This window comes from Cucurbita pepo, chromosome LG16 (assembly GCF_002806865.2).
Source record: "Cucurbita pepo subsp. pepo cultivar mu-cu-16 chromosome LG16, ASM280686v2, whole genome shotgun sequence".
Classification (NCBI taxonomy): Eukaryota; Viridiplantae; Streptophyta; class Magnoliopsida; order Cucurbitales; family Cucurbitaceae; genus Cucurbita; species Cucurbita pepo.
In genome coordinates this window covers 6,173,255-6,196,666 of record NC_036653.1, presented here as the reverse complement: position 1 = coordinate 6,196,666, position 23,412 = coordinate 6,173,255, and the positions used below count along the sequence as shown (strand labels likewise).

Sequence of the window (23,412 nt, the reverse complement as noted above, 5' to 3'; positions counted from 1 at the left end):
GAGAAGGGTTGGAAGGAAGAAAATGTAGAGGAAGAGAGAGAGAGAGATGGGGTAGTAGGAAAGAGGGACTAAAAATGGGGCCAAAATGTGAGATTTGAAAGGAGTGGCATTATATTGGACACCCCTTATGCGAGCATTAATAACACACCCATTTCTTGTTGTGTTCTGGTCCGCCATTGGAATGGTTTACAGAGTGTTGTGATTTGGCAATGGGTCCAATTCCAAATTGAACTGCCAAAATCATTTCCAAAGACTGTGTATAATGGATTGGATTCATACTATTTCTTTGCAGTTGCTCATACCTGGCATCGCGGTTCTAATTTTTAGTCATATGCATAAGATTGAACTCACATTGGACGGCGTAGATTGGCCTCCGAGTTCGGCATGCATGCTTCAGGTCAGGAATTGATCGTACCCGAATGATAAACATTCCGTTTATGACAATCAAACTTATAAACACTACTTTCAGCAATAGATTTCTTTGTTTCGTTATCCACTAGCAGCATGCAGCAAGTTCAGTGACCGTTGCCTATATCAAATCTCATCTTACCTAAAAGGGATATCATTGTTAAGACACAAATACAAGAGGGAAACCGCCCAAATTGTGCGTTAAGGTCCCTAAGCAATCACTCGGTGGACGAAAAAACGAAACATCACAAAAACCAGAGCATTGAACAAGTAGTTTCAAGCCAACCCACTATTACAAGTCAACTACGCAAATGAAAACTTCTCTCCTATTTCTTTGTCTTTTCCTTGAAAAAAAATGGCTATTTTTACTTACTGAAAAATCCAAATCAACCATTATCCAAAGATATTACATGCTTTTCTTTGTCATCAAAATTGGGGGTGGAGGGGAGGTGTCGGGACTTGTCTACCGAACTAAAAGAAACCTGTTTTATTCCTCTGAAACCGTGGCGGCAGATTCCTTCAAGCATGACCGCATGATCGTCACGAGCTTACACGAAGCATCAAGACAAAGCTGCATACCCTGTGGTGGCATCACGAAAGCATCAGATACTTACACGCTGTGTAATCAAAGAGTGTTACTTCGTATATTTTCAGTACAACAAACCAATTCATATTCTTCTGTATTCATAGTATCAAATTTTAAATAACAATATTAGACCCTGTTGTTTATAAAACCTTCTCTTGTAATTACTCTAAAAAACATCATTAATTTTGTAATTAATCATCGTCATAGTTGAAAGACCAAGTTCAAAGTTGATGTTACACCTCATTAATTTTAGCGGTTGACCATTCGCCTGTAATAGTGAGCTGAGTGACTTCGTAACGAGATGGCATACAAGTTATCATCAGACTTCCATCTTGGTAGTTTTCCTCTTCCAATGTAGGATCAATAAGAAGATTCTTACCAAAGCAGCTCTAGTTAACAAATAAGAGTGTAATTGTATCAGAACTTCAGAAATAGTAATTCGTAAGGATCATCAGTGCTTTATAGAAACAGGAAACAAAATTTAAGGTTCTGTTTTCAAGACAGCCAATTGTCATTTTATAGCATAAAAATATCTTCCTCAATTGCAGAAAGAAGAAAGTAGGCAAGGGAACACAAAGAACTACAATCTCCTACTTTTAGGATTCAATTATCAGTAACCCAAATACCTGTATACATTCAACATTGTGTGCAATCAAAAAACTTGTATGGAAAAGAGAACGCATAATATACTTCACAAAATTAAATTAAATGCATGTTGTTGAAAGATTTTGTGAGATCACACGTTCGTTAGAGAGGGGAACGAAGCATTCCTTGTAAGGGTGTGAAAATCTCTCCTTAGTAGACGCGTTTTAAAATCTTGAGGGAAAGCCCAGAAGAGAAAGCTCAAAGAGGACATTATCGGCTAGCGGTGGGGTTGGGCTATTATAGATGGTATCCGAGCTAGTCATCGGACAATGCGAGACACTAGTCAGAGTAGGGCTAGACCCTCTCCATAGTAGATGCATTTTAAAACCGTAAGGCTGACAACGATATGTAACGAGCCAAAGCAGACAATATCTACTAGCGGTGGACTTGGGGCTGTTACAAATGGTATCAGAGCCAAGTTCCGGACGGTGTGTTAACGAGGATGCTGGCGCCCAAGAGGGTAGATTGTGAGATCCCACATTGGTTGGAGAGGAACGAAACATTCCTTATAAGGGTGTGGAAACCTCTGCTAGGAATAGGAATGGGCTTCGGATGGATAGAAATACAAAATTAATTATTGCAGAAACAGGAGAGTTAAGAATGTGCACAAGCATACCACAGAAACTGAGGCAACAAGATCATAAAGCATAATCCCAGCATCGGCAAGAGCAAGACTAGCACATGATATTACAACAGGAAGATCGCCTGCAACAACAAAATAACAATGTAGACAAAAGATTTAGTTTACATAAAAAGAACAGTATAAATTCTGAGGGTGCCGCAGAGAGCTAAGAAGAAAAATAGTCAGTTCAGGCTCCCATGTGATGACAACAAGCACAAAATTCACATCATGAATACCTAGTTATAAAAGCTATAGCTAACAAATAGTTACGTGACACAAAAAGAATAACCAACATTCTCCACCTAGGTTAATGGACCATCATCTTAAAGAGAGACAAAAACCAGCAACTGAAATTTCCATAACGTTATGAGATTAGAACATGATACTTTTGAATCTTCTCAAAAGGATCTTAGTTTTTTCTACTTCAAAATTGTATCATAACTACGTTGGTATTCTCACATGCGAATAAGCTAGATTACTGGTTCATGTTTATCTACCAATATACAGACAATTACCATCCATCTAAAACAATCCTTATACTTACTGCCTCCAGATTCCAACACCAAGGCAAATACATCCACAGTTGTCTTGGGGAATGTCTCCAATATTATTGCCCCTTCCAAAGCTTTATGTAGCATTGAGGAGAACTCCTTGTTTTCCGATCCCTAACAAAATGAAGTTGAAACAAAATGAGTTAATCAGAAGACAACAATCTAAACTATACAGAACAAGAGTAGTATTCTTCACACCTGTCCACGAACTGGAGTGGAAAATGTTGTATAACTGACGCTACAATTGAGCCGGCCAATATCACTATACATCATTGCTTTCTTACTTTCTCTAGGGCCGAATCTGATGAAAAGAATGCAGAATTTTAATAAAGGGGAAAGCTCTTAATTCATGCACAAAAAACTGTAAAACAGTAGCAAAATACTAAAACGATAAAAGGAAAGGAACACAAGTTTATCAAATGGGAAGTCCTCGTAGAAGCATTGGTATTCAAACTCTCATCAGCAAAGAGAAACCTAGAAATCACAGAGAGCACGATACTTGGAGTAGGAGGAAAGCTAAAACTTACACAGAAACAATGACCTTGGTGTTCCCAAACTCCGCATAAGCAGATCCTGAAGCAGCATTTACAGCACCAGTCCTAAAAACTGCCAGTAAACAATGACTTTAGTTTCAATAAAGATGGTATTTCAGTATAGATTCAACAACAAAAATGTAAAAACCACTGAGTAACATATGTTCAAAACCATCCTTTGCTGAAGTCAAGGACTTCATTATCAAGTACCAAGTGTACCGAACCATGCCTCCAAGGAAGAACCTTCCATTAAGACTTGAATGTCGAGACAACACATTTTTAACCATGCTATCAGGAAAAGGAAAAGCCATATAACCAATTACCAGGAAAATCTTCATCAATAAACTAATATGCTCAAGAACATAATCATGCTATCGGGAAAATATATCAAAAGCATACGAATACAGAACAAATTTGAATGCTCATCTGGTCTCGCATTGTGATAGTAGAAATAAAGCGCGCGTACTCTGTATTTAATTATTCCATAAACGAACTCCGCAAGGATAAACTAATTGAGAACGATAAGCTTAGACGAGCAGCAATTAGAAAGTGTAGTTAAGCATACATTAAATGAAACAATAGGATAGACATACAAGCAGGACGGCACTGGTGGAAGCTTCGGCCATCAGGGCGAACCCAGTCGACATCGTCGCTTCTGAAGATGGGTGGCCTGGTTTTGCGGGTGGTAGGAGAGGGAGAATACGTAGACGTAGCTGGTGTCGCTTTTTTGGCCATTCAGAACGCCAATGACTCCGTTCGTCGATAAGTTTGAAGGTTCCGCCACAAATTTCCTGAGGTAAGGCACACAATGAAGGGCTTCAGTAGAGATTTTGTTAGGAAAAAAGCACAAAAAATTCCATTTCGACAAAATAAAAACTCGTAATCCAAATCAGAATTTAGGGTTCAAAATCCAAGAAAATCGTAAGTACAAAGCGTCGAGATAAACGAACACAAACCCAGGATCGATCGGTCTATTCAAAGAGAGTGAAAAGAGTCTGTGTGTGTGGAGGAGGCCGAGGCACCAAACATTGAGAAACTGAACCTATGAAGCGAATGAGGCGCGAGACCAGTTCTATTTTGGTTGCAAAGCTTTTTGTCTTTTTTTTTTTCTTTCTTTTTTTTTTCCTCTCTGTTTTTTCTTTAATATAAAATAATAGTTTTCTTTGTAATTTAAAGCCTCTATTGGTTGGCGGGTTGTTTATTTATTTATATATATATATATATATATATATATATATATATGAAATAATAGTTTTCTTTGTAATTTAAAGCTCTCGGGTTGATATTTTGTTTGTTTTGTCAACTTGACCGACCAAAAAATAGAATTGTGAGATCTGGAAGAGTAGAACGAAACATGGAAATCTCTTACTAATAGACGAAACATTCTTGTAAGGGTGTGGAAACCTCTCACTAATAGACGCGTGTACTTGGACATTGCGATGCAATCAAATCACATCTCAACTGGATATGTATATTTTTAAGCGTTCACACTTTTGGTTTGTATATTCATAATGATACCATGAGTGCTTTAGGGCGTCCCCAAGATATGTTTTCCGATTCCGTGACACAATTACAACCCGTTTTTGCTCAACGGATACAAAACACCCATGCTTTAGCACCTAGTATAACAACCCCCCGGTGAAGAGGTTCTACCCTGTGGAAATGTTCTTTAATGAAACTTTAGCTTTAATCGGTCGTGACCAAGAAACCACCGGTTTCGCTTGGTGGGTCGAGAATGTCGACTTATCAATTTATCCAGTAAACTACTGGGAGCTCATGTAGTCCATGCCGGATTAATCGTATTCTGGGCCGAAACAATGAACCTATTTGAAATGGCTCATTCCGTACCTGAGAGAACAATATTTACTGGTATGCTTGAGTTCTTTCAACTTGACCAACAAAAAAATAGAGTTACACTCTAATCCATCCTAACATATATGTCCCATCCAAACTACTTTTATGTTACGTTCTTACTTTTGAGAAGCAAAAATTACAGAACTAGATGAATATAAACCATTTTTATCTGGCAGATGTCAGAAACAGAAACAAACTTGGACACGAATTTGTATATAGATTTGGCCTAACCATCACTGTACATGATCAAAACACTATATATGATACAGCGGTAGAAGACACGGCTGTTACAAAGCACACCACCCAGTTTTTCCCTTTCCTCTTGTTTTTAATGCAGGTTGAAGGGGAAAGCCGAGGAACAAATTTGGGATGTGAGCCTATGGTCATTCTGTGGGGTCTATTTTGAGAAACTACTCAAGAAAAACTGTGAGATGTGAGACTCTGATCCTCTTAACATGATCCACTCACTAGCTTTAGACTCTCTTATGAGGGAGATTTATTAACATTCGCAATGCAGAATGACTCGAGCCAAGGCTCAGTCAAGTCTACTGTTTCATCGTCCGAGGCTTGGACTTGGTGATTGTTGCCCTCAAGAGTCGAGGGGGGTACGGGTCTTTCGATGCACTCGAAAGAAACAACATCTTGGTTGCCATAGTTGCCAGCACAAAGTGAACGATCAATATCCAATGGTAATGAATGGCGATCGAGCCATTTGCGGGATGAAGCTTGCCTTGTCGTCACGTCATCAATGGGAATCACCTCTGTATGGACTTGTTTCCCTATAGGATTCGTTTCGTCCCATTTGTGGGATGAAGCTTGCCTTGTCGTCACGTCATCAATGGGAATCACCTCTGTATGGACTTGTTTCCCTATAGGATTCGTTTCGTCCCTTACGCTGTCTCGTACACTCTCCTCACAACAGGCTGACAGTCTCCCCTTCATAAATCAAACAAAATAAAAGTCAAACACTCAACTGATGTGTAAGAAACAGGTTAAATCCTTGTTGCATATCAGAGTGCCCATCAATAATAGAAGCCTTCTGATTAAACACAACAAAAAGTCATACAAAAGATTTAACTGTTTTAATGGGTAGGACATCTAAAAAAACAAACTAAGCAGCCATTAGACATGCTCCATTATGCTCAAACTTCATCTCATCTAGAGACCATGCTAGATGTTAAGTTTGTAAGTGTGAGACAAAACATTTTATATAAAAGTGTAGAAACCTCTCCCTAGCAGATGTGTTTTAGAACCTCGAACGGAAGTTCGAATGGAAAAACCCATAAAGGACAATATCTGCTAGCAGTTTGAATAATAGGAATGAAATTTTTTTTGAGTTAAAAAGAAGGATTCGGCAGTAATGCATTACAAGGGTGCTATAACTGTTAGCAGTAAAAGAATGGCCAACTTAATATGTCAAGATGGTTCCTAAGTTCCCGCGACAGAGATACGAAATCGATGCAAAGTCAAAGATACTAACATGACTTACCTGAAAAACGTTTGCAGAAATGTTATTCCTTCTTGATTTATCGGGAGCTATATTTGAAAGTACTTGAACAACTTCAGTCATGGTGGGTCTAGCATCAGGGTCCAACAGCAAGCACTCCTTTGCTAAATAAGCCATTATTTGCATCTCTTCCTCCGGAAACAGTCCATCTAAATGCGGATCGGGCAACTCGGTAATGACTCGCCTACTATTTTGCAATCGGGGCGCAGCCTAGGAAAGGATAAAAAAGTATTCTGATCTGCATTAGTAATTGATTCCAAGGTAACCTATCAAGCATACAAATATTTCTTTCCGGAGTAATTAGGTAAACGATGAATGAACTGCATACTTAAGATAGCTAATCTTGTTATCAATCAGATATACCAGTAATGAACGAACTTTCAGAAGTTGGGGATCAGTTACTGACGAGAGTCATATGATTTATTAGAGTTAGCAAAATGATAAACTTTATTATACCCATATTGCAAGGCTTTCCTCTCCTTTGCTTGCTGATTTATGGATGGGATGCTGACCCGTTATAAGCTCGAGAAGAACTACTCCAAAACTAAAGACATCTGACTTCAAAGAGGCTCTTCCAACAATTGCATACTCCGGTGCAAAATACCCAAAAGTCCCCTGCATTCTTGCAGGAGAACTGGAACAGCTAGGAAGATCATCACCCCTTAACCTTGTAGCCATACCAAGGTCTGTTATCTGTACATGCATATGAGAAAAATTGGATTACTTATTTCGAACTGCAAAATAGAAATACTTACATGCTTCAACCTAAATATATAAATCTACAGATCAAATTGGTTATGAGAATTAAGTTGTAACAACAGCATATCTTATCATCAAAAGGCAGGCAGTTCATCTTATGGAATGTAATTACAGCTTACTTTTGCTCTCCAATCTTTATCCAAAAGAATATTTGTTGACTTGACATCCCTATGCAAAATTCTGGGAGCAGCTGCTTCATGAAGATACTCCAAGCCTCTTGCAGCTCCTAAAGCAATTGTAACACGAGTACTCCAATCCATTTTTTCCCCTGAAGCTGCATCCAAACAGTCTCTTAAATTACCCTTTGGCATGTATTCATATACCAAAAGCCTTTCGGTATGTTTCCCCCTGGATTCTGTGCAATAACCAAGTAGAGGCACCACGTGACAATGATGAAGTCTTGATAACAATTGTATCTGAACGGCAAAATATGGAAGAATATATACGATAAGAATATTATTCCGCTAAGGATACAAGGAAAAAATGTGTCAAAGTGATTATAAAGGAATCGGTGGAGCTCATACTTCTGTTAAGAACAAGTAGTCCACGTCCGGTCCTCCTTGAATATTGAGCCGCTTTACTGCCACTGTTCTACTGTCCTTCAACTCACCACGATAAACAAAACTACTTCCTCCACGTCCAACAAGATGGGAGCTTGAAAACTTATTTGTTGCATTTTCTAACTCCGAGTATGAGAATTGGATGATTATCCCACACAGACTCCTAGATTTTGTCCTCAACAAGCATTGGTTCATGAAAAAGCATCCTGCAAAATGATAAGGCTATCAGCTAAGTAACAATCTTAGGCATATGATTGCAATTTCGATATGCTCAAGAAGGAATCCATAGATGCAAACTCAAAAAAAATTGAAAAGCCCTAAAACTAGCACACCTTTGATATTATTCACAGGGGAACCCATCATAACCTTACTATCTGGTGGTGAACTCTTGTGACTAATTAAGTTGGTCAAGCTGTTGTAGCTCATTAGCTTTTCTAACGAAAATATTGGAGTTTGAGCACGGCACTTGTCCCTTCGACAAAGATAGCAAACCACTAAGATGAAGAATGCTAATGTTATGATTATTACACATAGTGAGAGAATAATCACAACCACGTTGCTCGAAATATGCCTTTTAGAAGATGGTGACTCCGGAGGTAGTCCTGTAAAGAAGCAATGAAAATGTTATCCAAGGAAGATTTAGCATGTCTTTATCAGTAATAGAACTTCATAGTCATTTACATTACCCACATGCCACTCAAATGTAAAAGCGAATTTAACATTCAGATCCAGCATAGAAATAGTGGAACAGACCAGGATAAAACATAACAAATTCACATTCAAATCCACAGCTTTTGAGAAGCTTAAATAGCTGCCAAATTTCATAATTAAACAATAAACAATCAACAACCACAAAATTGTGGTGGATGCACAAGCAAGTACCTAAAGCAGTATAAAAAAAATCAGTAAGTCATGTTAAATCATTGAAGGCATTTTAGCAAATAGAATTCAATAATTAAAAGAATTCCTGACAACAATCTAAATAGAATTCAATAACTGCAGAAAATTAGTAAACGATTTTTGCTATTTATATCAATTAAGAAAAATAGTTTATACCCATTCATATAAAATCATGCTTAATTGACATTTCTGAAATAGGTTCTACTCTTTATTGGTGAATTAATGACACAAGAAGAGAAACTACTGAGATAAACAGGCACTAAAAATAATCAACAACGAAGTGAGAGATTGATGTGTACCAGAAGAGCAGTTGCAGGAGGTAAAACAGTCAGAATCACGGGGATTGGCTGCGACTTTTGGGAAGCCATCGGTGACACATATGCATGTCCACATTCCAATTACCCCAACATCTAAATTAAGGGGCTAATGTAATTAGTATGTCACGTAACTCAATAATGCACTCCCAAAAACCAAAGCAAAAATGAATAGAAAATTCATATATGAATGACTGCGACCATCTTATTTCTCGTGCAGAGCTTCTGAAAGAATATCTGATGCATATACAATCCTTATAATCTCAAATGTAACTGCATCATTTTAAAATAGTAAATACTTTCCACCAATGTTTTTGGATGATGTGATGCTAAAAACTATGTTTCAATATAAACAAGGCGATACTAAAGATGATATGCTGATTGACATAGAATGAGGAGAATTCAGATGATGCTCAACCTTAAAAGCAGTCCAAAGAGGTCATAGCTTTTTCAACATTGTTATAGCAACAAATGATGATATTTCAAGTATTCAGGATGACTAGAACATTTAAGGATGCTGGTTGTACCTTGCGTACATGAACAAGATGTAGAACAGTTTGCACCAAGTGTTAATTTCTGATTTTCTTGGTATGGAGAAAAACATCTACACGTCCAGTTGCCAGGGGTGGATGTATCGTAAGTGTCAGCTGACACCAAAACATAAACATAGAGTAAGCCTGAGAGTATCTACGAGGAAGTTTAACCCAAAAATTAATGAAACATGGACCAACACATCAGAGGCAAAGTTTAGTAAAATATATTGCTCCGGATATACTGACCACAAAAGGCTTGTTGCATCAAGATAAAGCTTATTAAAGAGATAATGGTGGTTGCCACTTCGCGCTTCATTGTATCTGAGTTAAAGAAGAAAACAATACTGGTAAATATAATTTGGGAAAAATGGATAATTTAAGAAAAAAATACTGTAGCAGGTTAGAGTTTGACTAGCTCACGTGTTGATCAACAAACAGTTAAAATTTTCCAGACATTTAAACGAACACACTCTATATTTAAGCATGATATATATAAGAAAAGTAGGATTGTATTGAATTTTTTATTTTCCAAACATAATTTTACAATGATTTATGAAAACCCACGGTGACTACTAACTATTTAAACATTCATTCAGATAAACCAAACCAGAAAATAAACCCCAAAATCTACTTAAGTACACATAAATGTCTGATTACAGAACGACATGTGGAACCAGGAAACAAAATTGTTTCAACTTCCAATTCAAGTCACGTCAAAAACTAGGACACCCAGCCAGGCATATGAACCGCCCGTAACTGATGGCCCCCTCCATCATTAATCCCCCCAACAGAACATTTAAAGTTTGATAAAAACAAGGGAAACATTTAAGACAACTACCTATCTTTAAATCTTCGCAATAATGTAACTGCTTTATTGAGATCGTTCAGAACAACCCAAGTAAGGAAGGAATTAAGCATTTAACCAGAAACAGACAATCTTCACTGCTCTAATCAAATAACAAAGCTAATTGAGCACCCACGAGTATGGAAGAGCTTTTGATCGATAATTTAAGCTCCAATTCAACAATTAATACCACATTAAGAAAACTAAGAAAAATGAGACATACCCAGATAATAAAAACAGTGGATTGAGCACGCCAACTACAATTTACAATAAAAAAAAAAAGAAAATGGGTGGAAGATGAAGAGAAAAACTGGCAAGGAAGAAAAGGTACATGACAGAAAAGGAATTGTGGTGGACAGAGACCGCTAATGGTTCGGATATATTCTGAATGGGAATCAGGCTGAAAACAGAACAGAACCCATCGACCACCACTCAGAAAGTGACCCATCTGCGAATCCGAAAGGGACTGCTCAACATACAACAAATAACAAGTTACTACTCTCATACTGTCTTACCTTCTGACATTGTTTATATTCTACTTTTTCGAAAACACCATCTCTACCAACGGATAAAACCCATCTTTAAAAGGGAAAAAAACAGGAGCCAAATGAACAACGGCTGTAGATTACCAAACTTGGCTTCGAAGACATGCAAAAATTGGAGGAGTTTGCAAAGCGAAATATAAAGTGGAGTTTCAACGTTTATCCCAGAGCTAGAAAGAAAGAAAAAAAGGTGAAAACATAATTGAAGAGAAAAATAAATAAATCATAGCCTCGAATTTCAAAGGGACCCGATAATGAGTCCCACATCCCCACCAACCTTGTGTCGGCTATGTAGACCGCCAAATTGTGGACCCTCGCTACTGATCAGAATAATCTGGAGCGTACAAACAATGGACGTTTAGATAACGCCAAATTATGGCTCAAGAATGAGAATCCAGCTTCGTCTAGCCAAGTAACGTACAACTGAAGCTGCGTCGTGAATAGAAATCATATAAGCCCCATTCCAGATCGACAAACAGTAAAGTTTCTGCTTACCAAGTAAATTAATAGACTCTGCCTAAGATTGCGTAGCTCTAAAACTATAAGCCGGAGTATGCTCTTGCTCCTGAGGAAGCCATAATCCCCACCAAGAGGAAGCTCTATGATCTTCGGTAATAAACTGATTACAAGGTTCCACTTCTTCAATCAAGCTACAGGCGTACCAAAATTACAGGAACGTTAGAGAAACAAAACGAGAATCAATGAAGAAGCACAGCGATCAACTTGACGAAGGAAATTTCCTTGAAGCGCATTACAAAAACAAGATGGAAGGTTTGAATCGGAATACAATAAACTAAAATCAGAGTAAATAAGATCAGAAGGAGAATTACTTGATACAGAAAAGCCTCGGACGTCCGAGAGTGAGGAAGCGGGAGAGCCTCTGAGAGTTTGAGAGAAAATCGAAAGGAGGCGCCAACAGGAGGAGGAGCCGAAGCCAATGAAGGGGTCTGAAATATAATGTGGGACCTTTTTCTTTTCTTTTCTATTTATTTTTTTCGATTTTTTTTTATTTATTTATGCTAAGGTGGTCCCCAGTTTCGTCGGCTATATGCCACGTGGCAGTACGGGCTTATTCATATTTGTTACAAACTCGATGCGGCTTCGATTGGATAAATAATCATATATTATAAATTTCGCTTAAATTTCTTTTTTTTTTTTAGAAAATGTATTTATATTTAATCATTTTTTTAATAAATAAAATCCTTACCATCATTAAAGTAAATGATTTAATTGTGTAACGCACCCAACTTTATGATTAAAAATATTTAATTCTATTTTATTTTAATCTCATAAAATTTCCATAAATTGCATTTTTAGAAATATATATTTAATATATTATTTTAGCCGACAATAATAGTAATAGACTTGCTTTACCGAAATTGGAGAGAGGAAGGGAAAAAAAGAAAAAGAAAAAGAAAAAGAAAAAAAAAAAAAGAAAAAGAGAAAGAAAATGATAAATTATACCAATTGTCTTTAACTTTATAATAATATTTAATTTTATATTTAAATTTTAAAAAAATAATTTAATTAAAATTTTAAATGATGTGGTAATTATATCTGTGAAGTTTAGATTGAGACGTATAGAATCCAACCGTGAGACTGACAATAATATGTAACAGGTCGAACAATATCTGATCCAACAAGAGTATAATCGAAATCAAAAAGCGTCAAATCAATACTGACAAAGGGATTGTCTCGAAATACAAATATAACAAAAACGAGGGGGCTGTCACAAAATAATAATTTTACTTGGGGGGGTCGCCACAAATTTCTTAATAATTTGGACTATATTACAGAAAATAATATATATATATATATATATATATATATATATATATATATATATATATATGTAATATTTATATACAAAAGCAGCCCCCACCCCCAGGCATCAAACGGGGCCAACATCGATGTAAGGCACACTTTTATATAGGAAGGCTCCTGTAACGCAGCGTCACCCTGCCATGGCTTTCGCTTTCTTTTCAGAGTCAAATAACATTCCCCGCCCATGTGAATCAAAAGGGTTCTATCAAATCAAATCAAATAAATCAAATAATAGTAATCTACTTAGAACCATGATGAACAGATCAATCAAACATTGGAATTGCAGGGCCATTTGAGCTTCAATACAGCTTCTGCTTATCAGTCACTACATGTTACCCTGGGGGCGGCGGCGGCGGCGACGGCAGTGGCTGTGGTGATCTGACTGGGAAGGAATGAGCGGGACGAAGTGTTCTTTGAGACGGGGGCGCCCCTAATATCAGTGTCTGAGAACGAGACACCATATCCATCATTGATGGCGTTTGATAACTTTGCACTGCGCTTCCCATGTCTACTGAATTCCCTCTTGCGGTTGCTCTTTGCCATGAATGCGAGCTCAATCCCGACAGCACGTAAGCTCTTCCAGACGCCTCGTAGATACGACGACTCGCCATTCTCTCTTGCATTTCCTTCAGTTCAGCGCAAAGAGAGGCACATAATTGGTCACCAGCTCTAGCAGATGCTGATTCAGACACTATTCTGTTACAATTGTCCAACATAGACACTGCACCGGATAAATCACCTCGCTCGGCAGCAACTCGGGCCTCCGACATCGCCTCCGCCGCTCGAAATCTATTTCGTTGCCTGTCTACTTGCAATGACACTACTTGTTCGCCTACTACTCTGTCTGGCCTCTGAATTTGAACCTCACATTCATCAGCCAAAGTGATCGTCTCCTTGGTGATGGGGTGCTTGTAAACGCTTTTAACCTTTAGCAATGGCATGTCACCTCCGAACTCATGAACTGGAACGTTGAGAGTCACCAGAAAGTCCCTCTCTTCTTCAGCATACAAGTCTCCGAAGTAGATGGAGCCTAATCTTGCACGTTCTGTGATGCTGGCTTGGTAACTTCCTGCTTTTATTGAACCAAGCTGCAGACTTGGGTGAATGCATCTAACTTCAACTTGCAAATCCTGCACCACCACGCTCAAGAGGCCACCAATGCACTGAGCGAATGCATCCTGGATCGTGATTTCGGTTTCTATGAACGAAAATGTGCCACCAGATGCATCAGATATCGTGTGCATCGTCACAGCGTCGTGGTCAGCGCCGAACCCGAACGTATGCACCGGAATCTGCTGCAATTCAGATTGGTTATCGCGATTGATTGAAACTGGGAGGAGGGACTGATAACCTATTTGAGGACGAGCACTGCTTGGACCATTAAAAGTATATGTATCCTGTCCATCAGACAGCAGTATAATACTAGCAACAGGGTTCTTCAACTTGCGGTCTACCAATACCTTGGCACCTTTCCTCAAGCCTTCAGCAATGTTTGTCCCACCATTTGATGTTAGAGCATTAACAGCTTGCAATGCCTGCTGTCGTCCAGAGTCGGTCATTCGACAAAGCGGGAAAAGGCGACGAGCGGTTGAGGAGAATGATATGACGGAAAGTCGATCGGAAGGGCCAAGATTCTGGATCACAAACCCCATAGCACGTTTGAGCAGGCCAAGCTTAGTACCTGCCATACTGCCGCTAACATCAAGCACCGTTACAAGGTCAACCGGTGCACGAGAAGGTTGATTCAACGAAGGCAATGCAGCCTGAATTCTGGAGTAATTTTGTGTTGCAATGGAGAGAGGAGCCTTGACATGGACTAGCACAGAGAAGTGATCATGAGAAACTGATCTTGGAACAGCTGAAACTTCCGGGTACGTTTTGACCTCTAATTTATCAGTGCAGCCATGAACACTAGCAGCATCATTTGATGTGTTTCTCTCGGTGGCATGAGGTTGTAGATCCAAAACTTCATCATCATCATAAGATGCTGGTTCAGGGACATGAAAAAGCGAGGCGATCTGCCTAGTTGTATTGGTGCGTGGAGGAGGCATCCGTTGAACGATGGTCATCCATGGATCGTCTGGGGCGAACCGAACCGAGTTGGTTCTCGGCCTAGAACAATCAGAATTGGTATTCTGGAAAGGGATTTCTTTCCACTTCGCTCTGCAAATGGGGCAAACTTGGTTCCCATGCTTTACATTTGAGGTAATGCATTGGAAGTGGAAAGAGTGAGCGCACTCTGCAGTGAAGATAGCAGCCCCATTCCCTGCTTTCATGGTGGTCAAGCATATTGCACACCTCTGTGATTTAGAACAAAGATGCATTGATGAGAAAGAATCTAAATGAACATTATATCAAATGAGCAATTCCAGAGTCAAATGGTTTCCATAACTACACAGAAATACTTCATAATATGATCACTTTTTCCCGAACGGATTAGAGTCATTAAAGCTTAATACTTTACATGTAAGAGCTCAAGTCCACCGCTAGTAGATATTGTCCGTTTTGGACCGTTACGTATCACCGTCAGCGTTACGAGTTTAAAACGTGTCTGTTAGGGAGAGGTTTCCACACCCTTATAAAGGGTGCTTCGTTCCCCTTTCCAACCAATGTGGGGTCTCACAATCCACCATCCTTGGGGGCACAGCATCCTCGCTGGCACACCGCTCGATGTCTGGCTCTAATACTATTTGTAATAGCTCAAGTCCACCACTAGCAAATATTGTCTACTTTGGCCTATTACGTATCGCCGTCAGCCTCACAGTTTTAAAAGTCGTCTATTAGTGAGAGGTTACCACACCCTTATAAAAGAATGTTTCGTTCTCCTATCCAACCACCATGGGATCTCACAATCCACCCCCTTGAGAGCCAGCGTCCTCTCTAGCACATTACCCAATGTCTAACTCTGATATCATTTGTAACAACTCAAGCCCACAGCTAGTAGATATTGTCCGTTTTGGTCTGTTACATATCGTCATCAGCCTCACGATTTTAAAACACGTCTCCTACAAAGAGATTTCAACACCCTTATAAGAAATGTTTCGATCTCTTCTCAAACCGACGTGGAATCTCACAGTGCTATTAGATGGAGAAACAATATGAACTTTTTAAAACAGGAAATCATGAGTCGTTTGTGTTTTCCTAGGTAGTTTGTTTTCCTTTTTCCAATCCCTTCCCCATCCCCACAACTTCTCTTTTCTCCCTCTTTCTTAGACCAATTGTCACTCAACAATTAGCTAAGCTGACCACAGAAAATCTCAAAATCAACAATGGTCAAATGGGTTCTCTAAAAACACGCCATGAAAAGGGGAAACATTGGGCTCACCAACAACAAAAGCACTTCCATGGAGGGAATCGCTGAATCCAAAATATTATCATCAATCAAATCTTACTTTTTCCCTTTTCATGAGAGAGAGAATTCAACATAGTACTTTTAAGTTCATCAAATGATCAAAGGTTCTTGAATCTAAGAACAGCCCCACCAACCACACCCCCACTTGATCAAACGTTAAAAGATAGCGAAAGAAAGAAAGAAAAGATCATAACATAAACAGTCAGAAACAGAACCCGACAAGAAATAGCCTTCTTGACAAATCAAAACCAAGTTCTAATAAATCCAATCACTGCAGGAACACTGTACCCCACACGAATTACAAAAGAGGGTAAAATATTTAAAAGGGATAAGACCAGAAAACACCAATACCCTCCTTCCATCGAGAGTTGAAACTTATAGCAGCACCCACAATAAACATTATGACAGAGTTGAAAACAAAATCATTATCTAATCAGAATCACAGAAACACGTTGTAAATTTACTTTTAATCTAGTAATTGAAACGATCACTACGAACCCAATTGTAGAGATTCAATAAAAAAAAAACAAAACAAAAAAAAACAAGCAGATTAATGAACCCAGAACACAACAAAACAGGGAAATCGAATTGAAATAGCAAATGACAAAGAAAGAGACCTTCGAAGATCTCGACCCATTGGATTGGCGGGTCGGCGTGGATTGGCGGCAATTTAAACTCCGACCCATTGGAGAAACAGATTCAGAGGATCTGGGGGCAAGCGAATTCGACGGCATCGAATCCCCAGCAACACGAGGAACATGAAGACACATACCATTTCCAAGAGCCATTTTCACCTTCTTCCATTTGCTTGTAGCCATTGCGCGCTAGCGTTTCAGAGAGATGCAAAGCCGTAGAAACAGAAATACATGTGAAGTAAAAGGAATAGGGTGGCTAGAAAGCGTCTCGTGGGCTACAAAAGCAAAGGGGAAAAGGAAGAAGAAGGGTGATGGAAGCAATAATGGCGGTGGAAGAGAGGGAGTTGGGGAGGGAAGGATTGAATGAGAAATGGGTACTCTGACTTTTTGGCTTGCTGCTTGCTTCAGTTCTTAGTTTTCTTGCCTAATCTTGCTATTCTTGTTGCCTAAGCCGTCAATTATATTCCTATTATAACTGCTCGATAACAATTGCAATGTTCTTTAATTCCCATTATGCCCCTCTCCCTTTCTTTTATTTTCATTAATTGCCACTCTTTTTATTTATTTATTTATTTATGATTTTACCATTTTTATTTGTTTGAATTAAGTTTATAAATTTCAAAGGTCGTATTTGATTTTTATTAATAAATTTTAAATTTATAATAATAAATAATGTAGGTGTAATTAATTCCATAAAGACAAATTGATTGCTTTTTTAAATAATTATTATAAAATTAAATATAATCTTCCATTTATTTGCTTACTAAGCAAAGAAAGAAATATATTCAAAGTGGAGCGGAGTGAAGAATTTCATGTACGTCTCGAAATTTCTCGTCTCGATACTAAAAAATTACAAGACTTTTGCCTCCAGTCTAATTTTTCTGTCTCTATTGGAAGAAATTGTGCAACAGAACTCTCCGAACTATTAGGATCCATTGTGTCTACTCAATCCCTTTCGAGTGTGCTAAGGAGATTAGCCCTCGTGAAAGAAAAATGTAACTTTCGTTTCGGGTCAGTTTTTTTGTGAGATCCCACATTAATTGAGGAGATGAACGAGTGCTAGCGAAGACGTTCGGCCCTAAAAAGGAGTGGATTGTGATGTCCCACGTTAGTTGGAGAGAAGAACAGACCACCATTCACAAGGATGTGGAAACCTTCTCCTAGTAGACGCGTTTTAAAAACGTGTTTTAAAAATCTTGAAGAGGGGCATGAACCTTAATAAACGTGTTTTAAAAACGTTAAGGGGAAGTTCGAAAGAAGAAACCTAAATATATTTATTGGGTCGTTGCATTTCTTTTGTAAGCATAACTCTCTTTCCGTTTTCCTATATTGAATCCTACCGAGAAGCAGTTGAGGAAGTAGTCTTTGACTTCGTCGCCTAGTCTTCCATTTGATTCGATTTTAAAAGCGGTCAAAATTGTATCGAGCCGTCATCCGTCTTAGCTAACCACTTCAAGGCAAGGGGCCAATTACCGATGGAGCAAAGGGTTGGAGGGAAAAAAAAGGTAGGAAGAAAAAATGTGTAGGCTGCCGAGTGAGTTATGACTTGGGGAAGCAGCAGACACACTTTTTGGTTGATTCATGCACTGAACTTGAACGCATTTGTGCGTATAATTGTGAATGTTTGATTAATCCACCGCACCTAAATGGTGCGAAAGTTATCTTATTTATAATCAAATAAATTACAAGGATAGAGAAATAATAATAAATAGAAATAACAATAAATGAAAAAAATATCTATAGTAATAAGGCAAATATTAGATATTTGCCTTATAATAAAATATCAAATATAATATATATGGTAAACTCTAATTTATTACTAAATATCAAGCCTCAAATACACAGATTCAAAAAGGGTATTAACTTGACATGTTTGGGATATACACTTTGGTGGACAACATGTTGGATATGATATGCATGGCAAGTTTGGTGGCTATCAATTTGGCGAAGTGGGTGATGCCATTTCACCCTCATTTTCTCGCCCATTGTCGGCGTAACAGATACACATTTTGGTGCCCATTTTGTCAAATGAACCCACTTATATAACCCATTGTATCACACTTAAAACCTCTCCATCTCTCACATTTCTCTCTTTTTAATGGGTTTCGACTTACACCCACAAATATGTTGTTACGTGTTCGAAGAACGGTCTATCTATGCCTTTAAAATTTTTCGTTAGAGACATAAATCAATAAGATTATAAGATACTCTATACCAACCATTACACTTTGTTTTAGATATACAAGCAAAGTTCCTCAATACCTATAGGCCAAAGCGTTACAATGTACTAACGAGAACGTTAGCCCCCTAAGAAGATGGATTGTGAGATCCCACGTCGGTTGGAGAGTCTCTGGCTCCCAAGGGAGGTGGATTGTGAGATCCCACATTAGTTGGAGAGAAGAACGACTCTCTAACATACGCGTTTTGAAAACTGTGAGACGGATAGCGATACGTAATGAGCTAAAGTAGACAATATCTATTAACAGTGAACTTAGATTGTTACATTATTGTAGGTAGCTTCCCTCGTCACAGTTGAAAAGGGATGAGGAGAGTGGGTGGTGGAAGAAAGAAAGGAAGAACATTTCGGGAAATTAGGCCCTAACAAAACCGTGATGGTCTATACCTAGAGGGCTACAATTTGGACGTGAAAGTGGTTCGATAAAAAATACGTGCATAGACTAGTTAAACAATGTTAAGATTTACAAATAATTTATAACACTGACAGAACCCCACATAATTTATAATACAATTTTTAATACGACAAGTAATAAATGCGAGAAATATCCATACCGAAACAGTAGTATAAGATTTATGGATGGAAAAAAGTGCGCATTAGCCTACAGCAACTAGAAGGCCAGCGGTTTCGAATGCGTCTATCTCAACCACAACTCACAGCTATATGCATATAATAATAATAATCATAAAGTCCCCACGAATTTAATACTAACACGTCTTATAAAAGAAAAATCTAAACAACCATATGTATTCCACCGAACCCGAACTTCCCACCGTTTTTATTAGTTGTTTAAATTGATTTATTAGATATAAAATTTAAAATTTGAATTTAATTACTATAATATTTTAAAAAATAATAAAAAAATGTGATTCAAAGGACGAAAACATTTCAAGTTGAAACTGGGTGGCGTTAAAGGATTTCGGCTGATTGGAATGGACAGATTCAGAGCGTCCTTTTTTGACCCTAACACCAATAATCCAATAATAAATATTATTCGTTTTAAAAGAATTCTAATTCGAATTACTCAATTAAAATTATAAAAATTAGGTTGAGCGGGATTCTTTTTTAGACTGAGTTAAACTTTTTAAAAACTAAATAAAATTCAAGTCCGTTTCCAGTTTGACATTTTTTTTTTTGCAGAGTCAACTCGTAAATAGGGTTAGAATCCAATCAAATCCTCTTATCCGTTCCTAGTTTGACTTTTTTTTGTTCAGAGTCAACCCAATCAACTCAAAAATAGGGTTAGAATCCAATCAAATCCTACTTATGAGTTTACCGTTTGACATTTTTGTTCAGAGTCAACTCGATCAACTCGAAAATAGGGTTAGAATCCAATCAAATCCTTCTTATTAGTTCGCAGTTTGACATTTTTTTCAAAGTCAACTCGATCAACTGGCAAATAGGGTTAGAATCCAATCAAATCATACTTATCAGCTTGCAGTTTGACATTTTTTTTTTCAAAGTCAACTTGATCAACTCGAAAATAGGGTTAGAGTCCAATCAAACCCTACTTATAAATTCGCAATTCGACTTTCTGTTTTGTAAAGTCAACTCGATCAACTAAAACAGGGTTAGAATCCAATCAAATCCTATTTATCAGTTCATAGTTTGACATTTTTTTTTCCAGAGTCTAACTCAATCAATTCGAAAATGGTTAGAATCCAATCAAATCCTAGTTATCAGTTCCCCGTTTGACATTTTTTTTTGTAGAGTCAACTCGATCAACTCGAAGAGGGTTAGAATCCAATCAAACCCTACTTATCATGTGTAGTAACTCATAAATATTTGATATTTGAGTTTTATAAGATTTTAATTATTAAGTAACATGTATGGTAGATAAATATGATTTTTAAAATAATTATAAAAAGCCACATCCCGACAACTCTACCCAACTCAGCCCAACAATAAACGGTTGGGGTTAGGTTGGATTGTGAAATCTATTCAAGTTACTCGGGTCACAAACTCAACCAACTCAAAATTTCAGATTGTTCAAAACATTTTTACAACCCAATTCACGTACATCCCTAGCTCTAAACGGCTTTATATTATTTATTTTAAGGTTTTTAATGTCATATTTCTACACATTTATTATTACTTTTTAAAAATCAACCATTGAAAAGTATTTCACTCTAAAAAATATTATGCACACTCTCATTTGCAAGTCTTTTTTTTTTTTTTAACAAACAAAATATGCAATTATTATATAATATCTAAAATCTTATATTCAACAAAATTATTTGTATAATATTTGATTATACACTAAAGTACGTAACTATATAATTAAAATCATTGATTATTTGAAGTTTTCATGATATGTTAAGATGACTCAATGATTTAATATTATTTTATTTTATTTAAAAAAGATATATCCTCATTATTGAAACCAACCAAATATTATATTAATATATATTATTGAATATTGGCAAGTCTTATTCCAAATAAGGAAATAGTCTTCCCAAAGGAAATTTCAACTTTATATGTAAATATGAAAGCTATTAAAATAATTGTTGAAGATATAATAAATTAAAAAATTAAGAAAATAAAAAACGAAGTGATTATGAAATGGGCCTAAAATATTACGGGTTACGGGCCTTTTTAAGATGGATTTGAAATGGGTTTGGGCTGCACCGGAGGCCCACTAGATGTATAACGACGATGGGCCCAAATTATGGGCCTATAATTTCTTAGTGGATTGGCCCAAATTAAAAAAATAATATACATGAGGGTTTATAAAATTGGGCCCACCTGCCACCGTAGCTTTGTTATTTTTCGTTGATATACTTAATTTCAACTAAATTCACGGGCGGAAACATGGGCCACGTGCTGCCTTCGTCTTTTTCTCCTACTCCGCCATATATAAAATATAATACGTTACGTAAGAAAACGTCAGTTAGTGAGAGGTTTCTATATTTGTATAGGAAATGTTTTTCGTGCGTACGTAATTAAATGAAATGTGTAATTTAGTTGGGAAGGTGCATTGAATTCTCTATCTTCTCATAAATAAATAATACTATCCTCACTGAACTTTACCTTCAACCGCTCCCCCTCAAGGTTTTTTAAATGCATCTATTGGGCAGAGATTTTCACACCCTTTTAAGTAAGGTTTAGTTCGGACGATGAAAGTCCCACATCGACTAATTTAGAGAGTGATCATGAGTTTATAATCAAATAATATTCTCTCTATTTGTATGAGACATTTGGTGAATGAGAGCTTATGTTCAAAGTGGACAATATCCTATCCTGAAAATCCTACCATTTTCAATTTTTAAATAAGTAATTGTTATTTTTTTTTATTATAAATAATTATTTATCAAGTTTAATAAAATTAACATTTAAAAAATACTTTAATTAAATGTGACTAAAATAATAATATTATTTTAATCGTAGTTTATAGTATTGCTGGGTTAGGTGGAGAAATATTGTGAAATCCAATCAATAAATTAAGATTTGTAAAGAAGATTAGATGATCTCCAACGTCCAACCTACCTACTACAACATAAAGTTTCATTTTATATACATTCCATTTTTTTTTAATAAAAAAATTGGGATATTAAATAACTTTATTCATTATAAACATTATTAATATAAATGAAAGGTGGGTGTATAGTGTGAAATTCCAAACATGCCCTTTCCTTTCTTTTCTTTTCTTTTTATTTTATTTTTCTTTTTTGTTGGGCATTTTAGAAATTTTATCTTTTTATATTACTATTTTTTTTGTTTCACAGTGCCACCCAAAGAATACTATCCACGTCGCAATAAAAATTAGAGATTTATGAGTCGGAAGAATTGTGTGAATTTACGTGATTACTTTTACACGCAGATGACGTGAATTTGGACAGTCAACTCGAGCTTCAATTTTAGAGCAATTTGTTTTTTATTTTTTATTTTAATTTGAGACAATTAATCTCGAATTTAATAATTTAATGGAGCATTGTTTATACTTTAGAAGGGGTAGTTGGTATAGGAGTAATTTAGGATAAAGAGAGGGGTGAAATGGTCATTTAAAATATGTGTTCGACCGTGCACCATACACTCCACCAACCCCCCACATCTCTGGCAACTTAATCATGTGACCCCTTATAATTGCCACGCGTCAAAATCACAAGCGTGAAAAGGAACAAAAAAGAATCCAACGGCCACAAAATTCCTCCAACTAACCCCTTCTTGTAATCCGCCAACCCATGGCGTTTTACACACACACACACAC

At 37.1% G+C, this 23,412-nt stretch overlaps 3 protein-coding genes across 10 annotated transcripts; all 3 read right to left on the bottom strand.

Moving 5' to 3' along the window:
* Positions 1–634: 634 nt before the first annotated feature.
* Positions 635–4,415, bottom strand: LOC111777491 (exosome complex component RRP41-like). Of its 2 annotated transcripts, XM_023657126.1 has the most exons (8): positions 4,302–4,415; positions 3,939–4,136; positions 3,340–3,418; positions 3,011–3,113; positions 2,806–2,926; positions 2,256–2,344; positions 1,234–1,383; positions 635–988 (listed from the first exon to the last, which is right to left on the bottom strand). In XM_023657126.1, the coding sequence occupies exons 2-8, from the start codon at positions 4,078–4,080 to the stop codon at positions 896–898; spliced, it is 777 nt and encodes a 258-aa protein (XP_023512894.1). In that variant the 5' UTR covers positions 4,081–4,136; positions 4,302–4,415; the 3' UTR covers positions 635–895. The 2 variants fall into 2 exon arrangements, with proteins under 2 accessions (XP_023512894.1, XP_023512895.1); XM_023657127.1 differs by lacking the exon at positions 4,302–4,415 and having other exon boundaries at positions 3,935–4,118.
* A 924-nt stretch (positions 4,416–5,339) lies between these two features.
* Positions 5,340–12,109, bottom strand: LOC111777490 (receptor-like serine/threonine-protein kinase NCRK). 7 transcript variants are annotated; one of them, XM_023657119.1, is made up of 13 exons: positions 11,989–12,109; positions 11,654–11,808; positions 11,436–11,587; positions 11,132–11,328; positions 10,019–10,093; positions 9,767–9,886; positions 9,225–9,335; positions 8,358–8,627; positions 7,990–8,231; positions 7,585–7,881; positions 7,163–7,399; positions 6,689–6,916; positions 5,340–6,135 (listed from the first exon to the last, which is right to left on the bottom strand). In XM_023657119.1, exons 4-13 carry the CDS (start codon positions 11,139–11,141, stop codon positions 5,683–5,685), a joined length of 2,043 nt encoding a protein of 680 aa, XP_023512887.1. In that variant the 5' UTR covers positions 11,142–11,328; positions 11,436–11,587; positions 11,654–11,808; positions 11,989–12,109; the 3' UTR covers positions 5,340–5,682. The 7 variants fall into 7 exon arrangements, with proteins under 7 accessions (XP_023512887.1, XP_023512889.1, XP_023512890.1 ...); XM_023657121.1 differs by lacking the exon at positions 11,132–11,328 and having other exon boundaries at positions 11,989–12,108; XM_023657122.1 differs by lacking the exon at positions 11,132–11,328 and having other exon boundaries at positions 11,436–11,492; positions 11,989–12,108.
* A 972-nt stretch (positions 12,110–13,081) lies between these two features.
* Positions 13,082–17,397, bottom strand: LOC111777489. The gene is made up of 2 exons (XM_023657117.1): positions 16,952–17,397; positions 13,082–15,282 (listed from the first exon to the last, which is right to left on the bottom strand). Exons 1-2 carry the CDS (start codon positions 17,150–17,152, stop codon positions 13,315–13,317), a joined length of 2,169 nt encoding a protein of 722 aa, XP_023512885.1. The 5' UTR covers positions 17,153–17,397; the 3' UTR covers positions 13,082–13,314.
* Between the last annotated feature and the right edge of the window lie 6,015 nt (positions 17,398–23,412).

Coding starts and splice junctions, on each gene's coding strand:
- LOC111777491 (XM_023657126.1), bottom strand. CDS start 4,080: ATGGCCAAAAAAGCGACACCAGCTACGTCTACGTATTCTCCCTCTCCT. Junction 2,927..3,010: donor CCACTCCAGTTCGTGGACAG/GTGTGAAGAATA, acceptor TCATTTTGTTAG/GGATCGGAAAACAAGGAGTT. Junction 2,345..2,805: donor GGTGTTGGAATCTGGAGGCA/GTAAGTATAAGG, acceptor TTGTTGTTGCAG/GCGATCTTCCTGTTGTAATA.
- LOC111777490 (XM_023657118.1), bottom strand. CDS start 10,690: ATGCTTAATTCCTTCCTTACTTGGGTTGTTCTGAACGATCTCAATAAA. Junction 9,887..10,018: donor GATGCAACAAGCCTTTTGTG/GTCAGTATATCC, acceptor TTTTGGTGTCAG/CTGACACTTACGATACATCC. Junction 7,882..7,989: donor ACTACTTGTTCTTAACAGAA/GTATGAGCTCCA, acceptor TTTGCCGTTCAG/ATACAATTGTTATCAAGACT.
- LOC111777489 (XM_023657117.1), bottom strand. CDS start 17,152: ATGGCTACAAGCAAATGGAAGAAGGTGAAAATGGCTCTTGGAAATGGT. Junction 15,283..16,951: donor ATGGGTCGAGATCTTCGAAG/GTCTCTTTCTTT, acceptor TCTAAATCACAG/AGGTGTGCAATATGCTTGAC.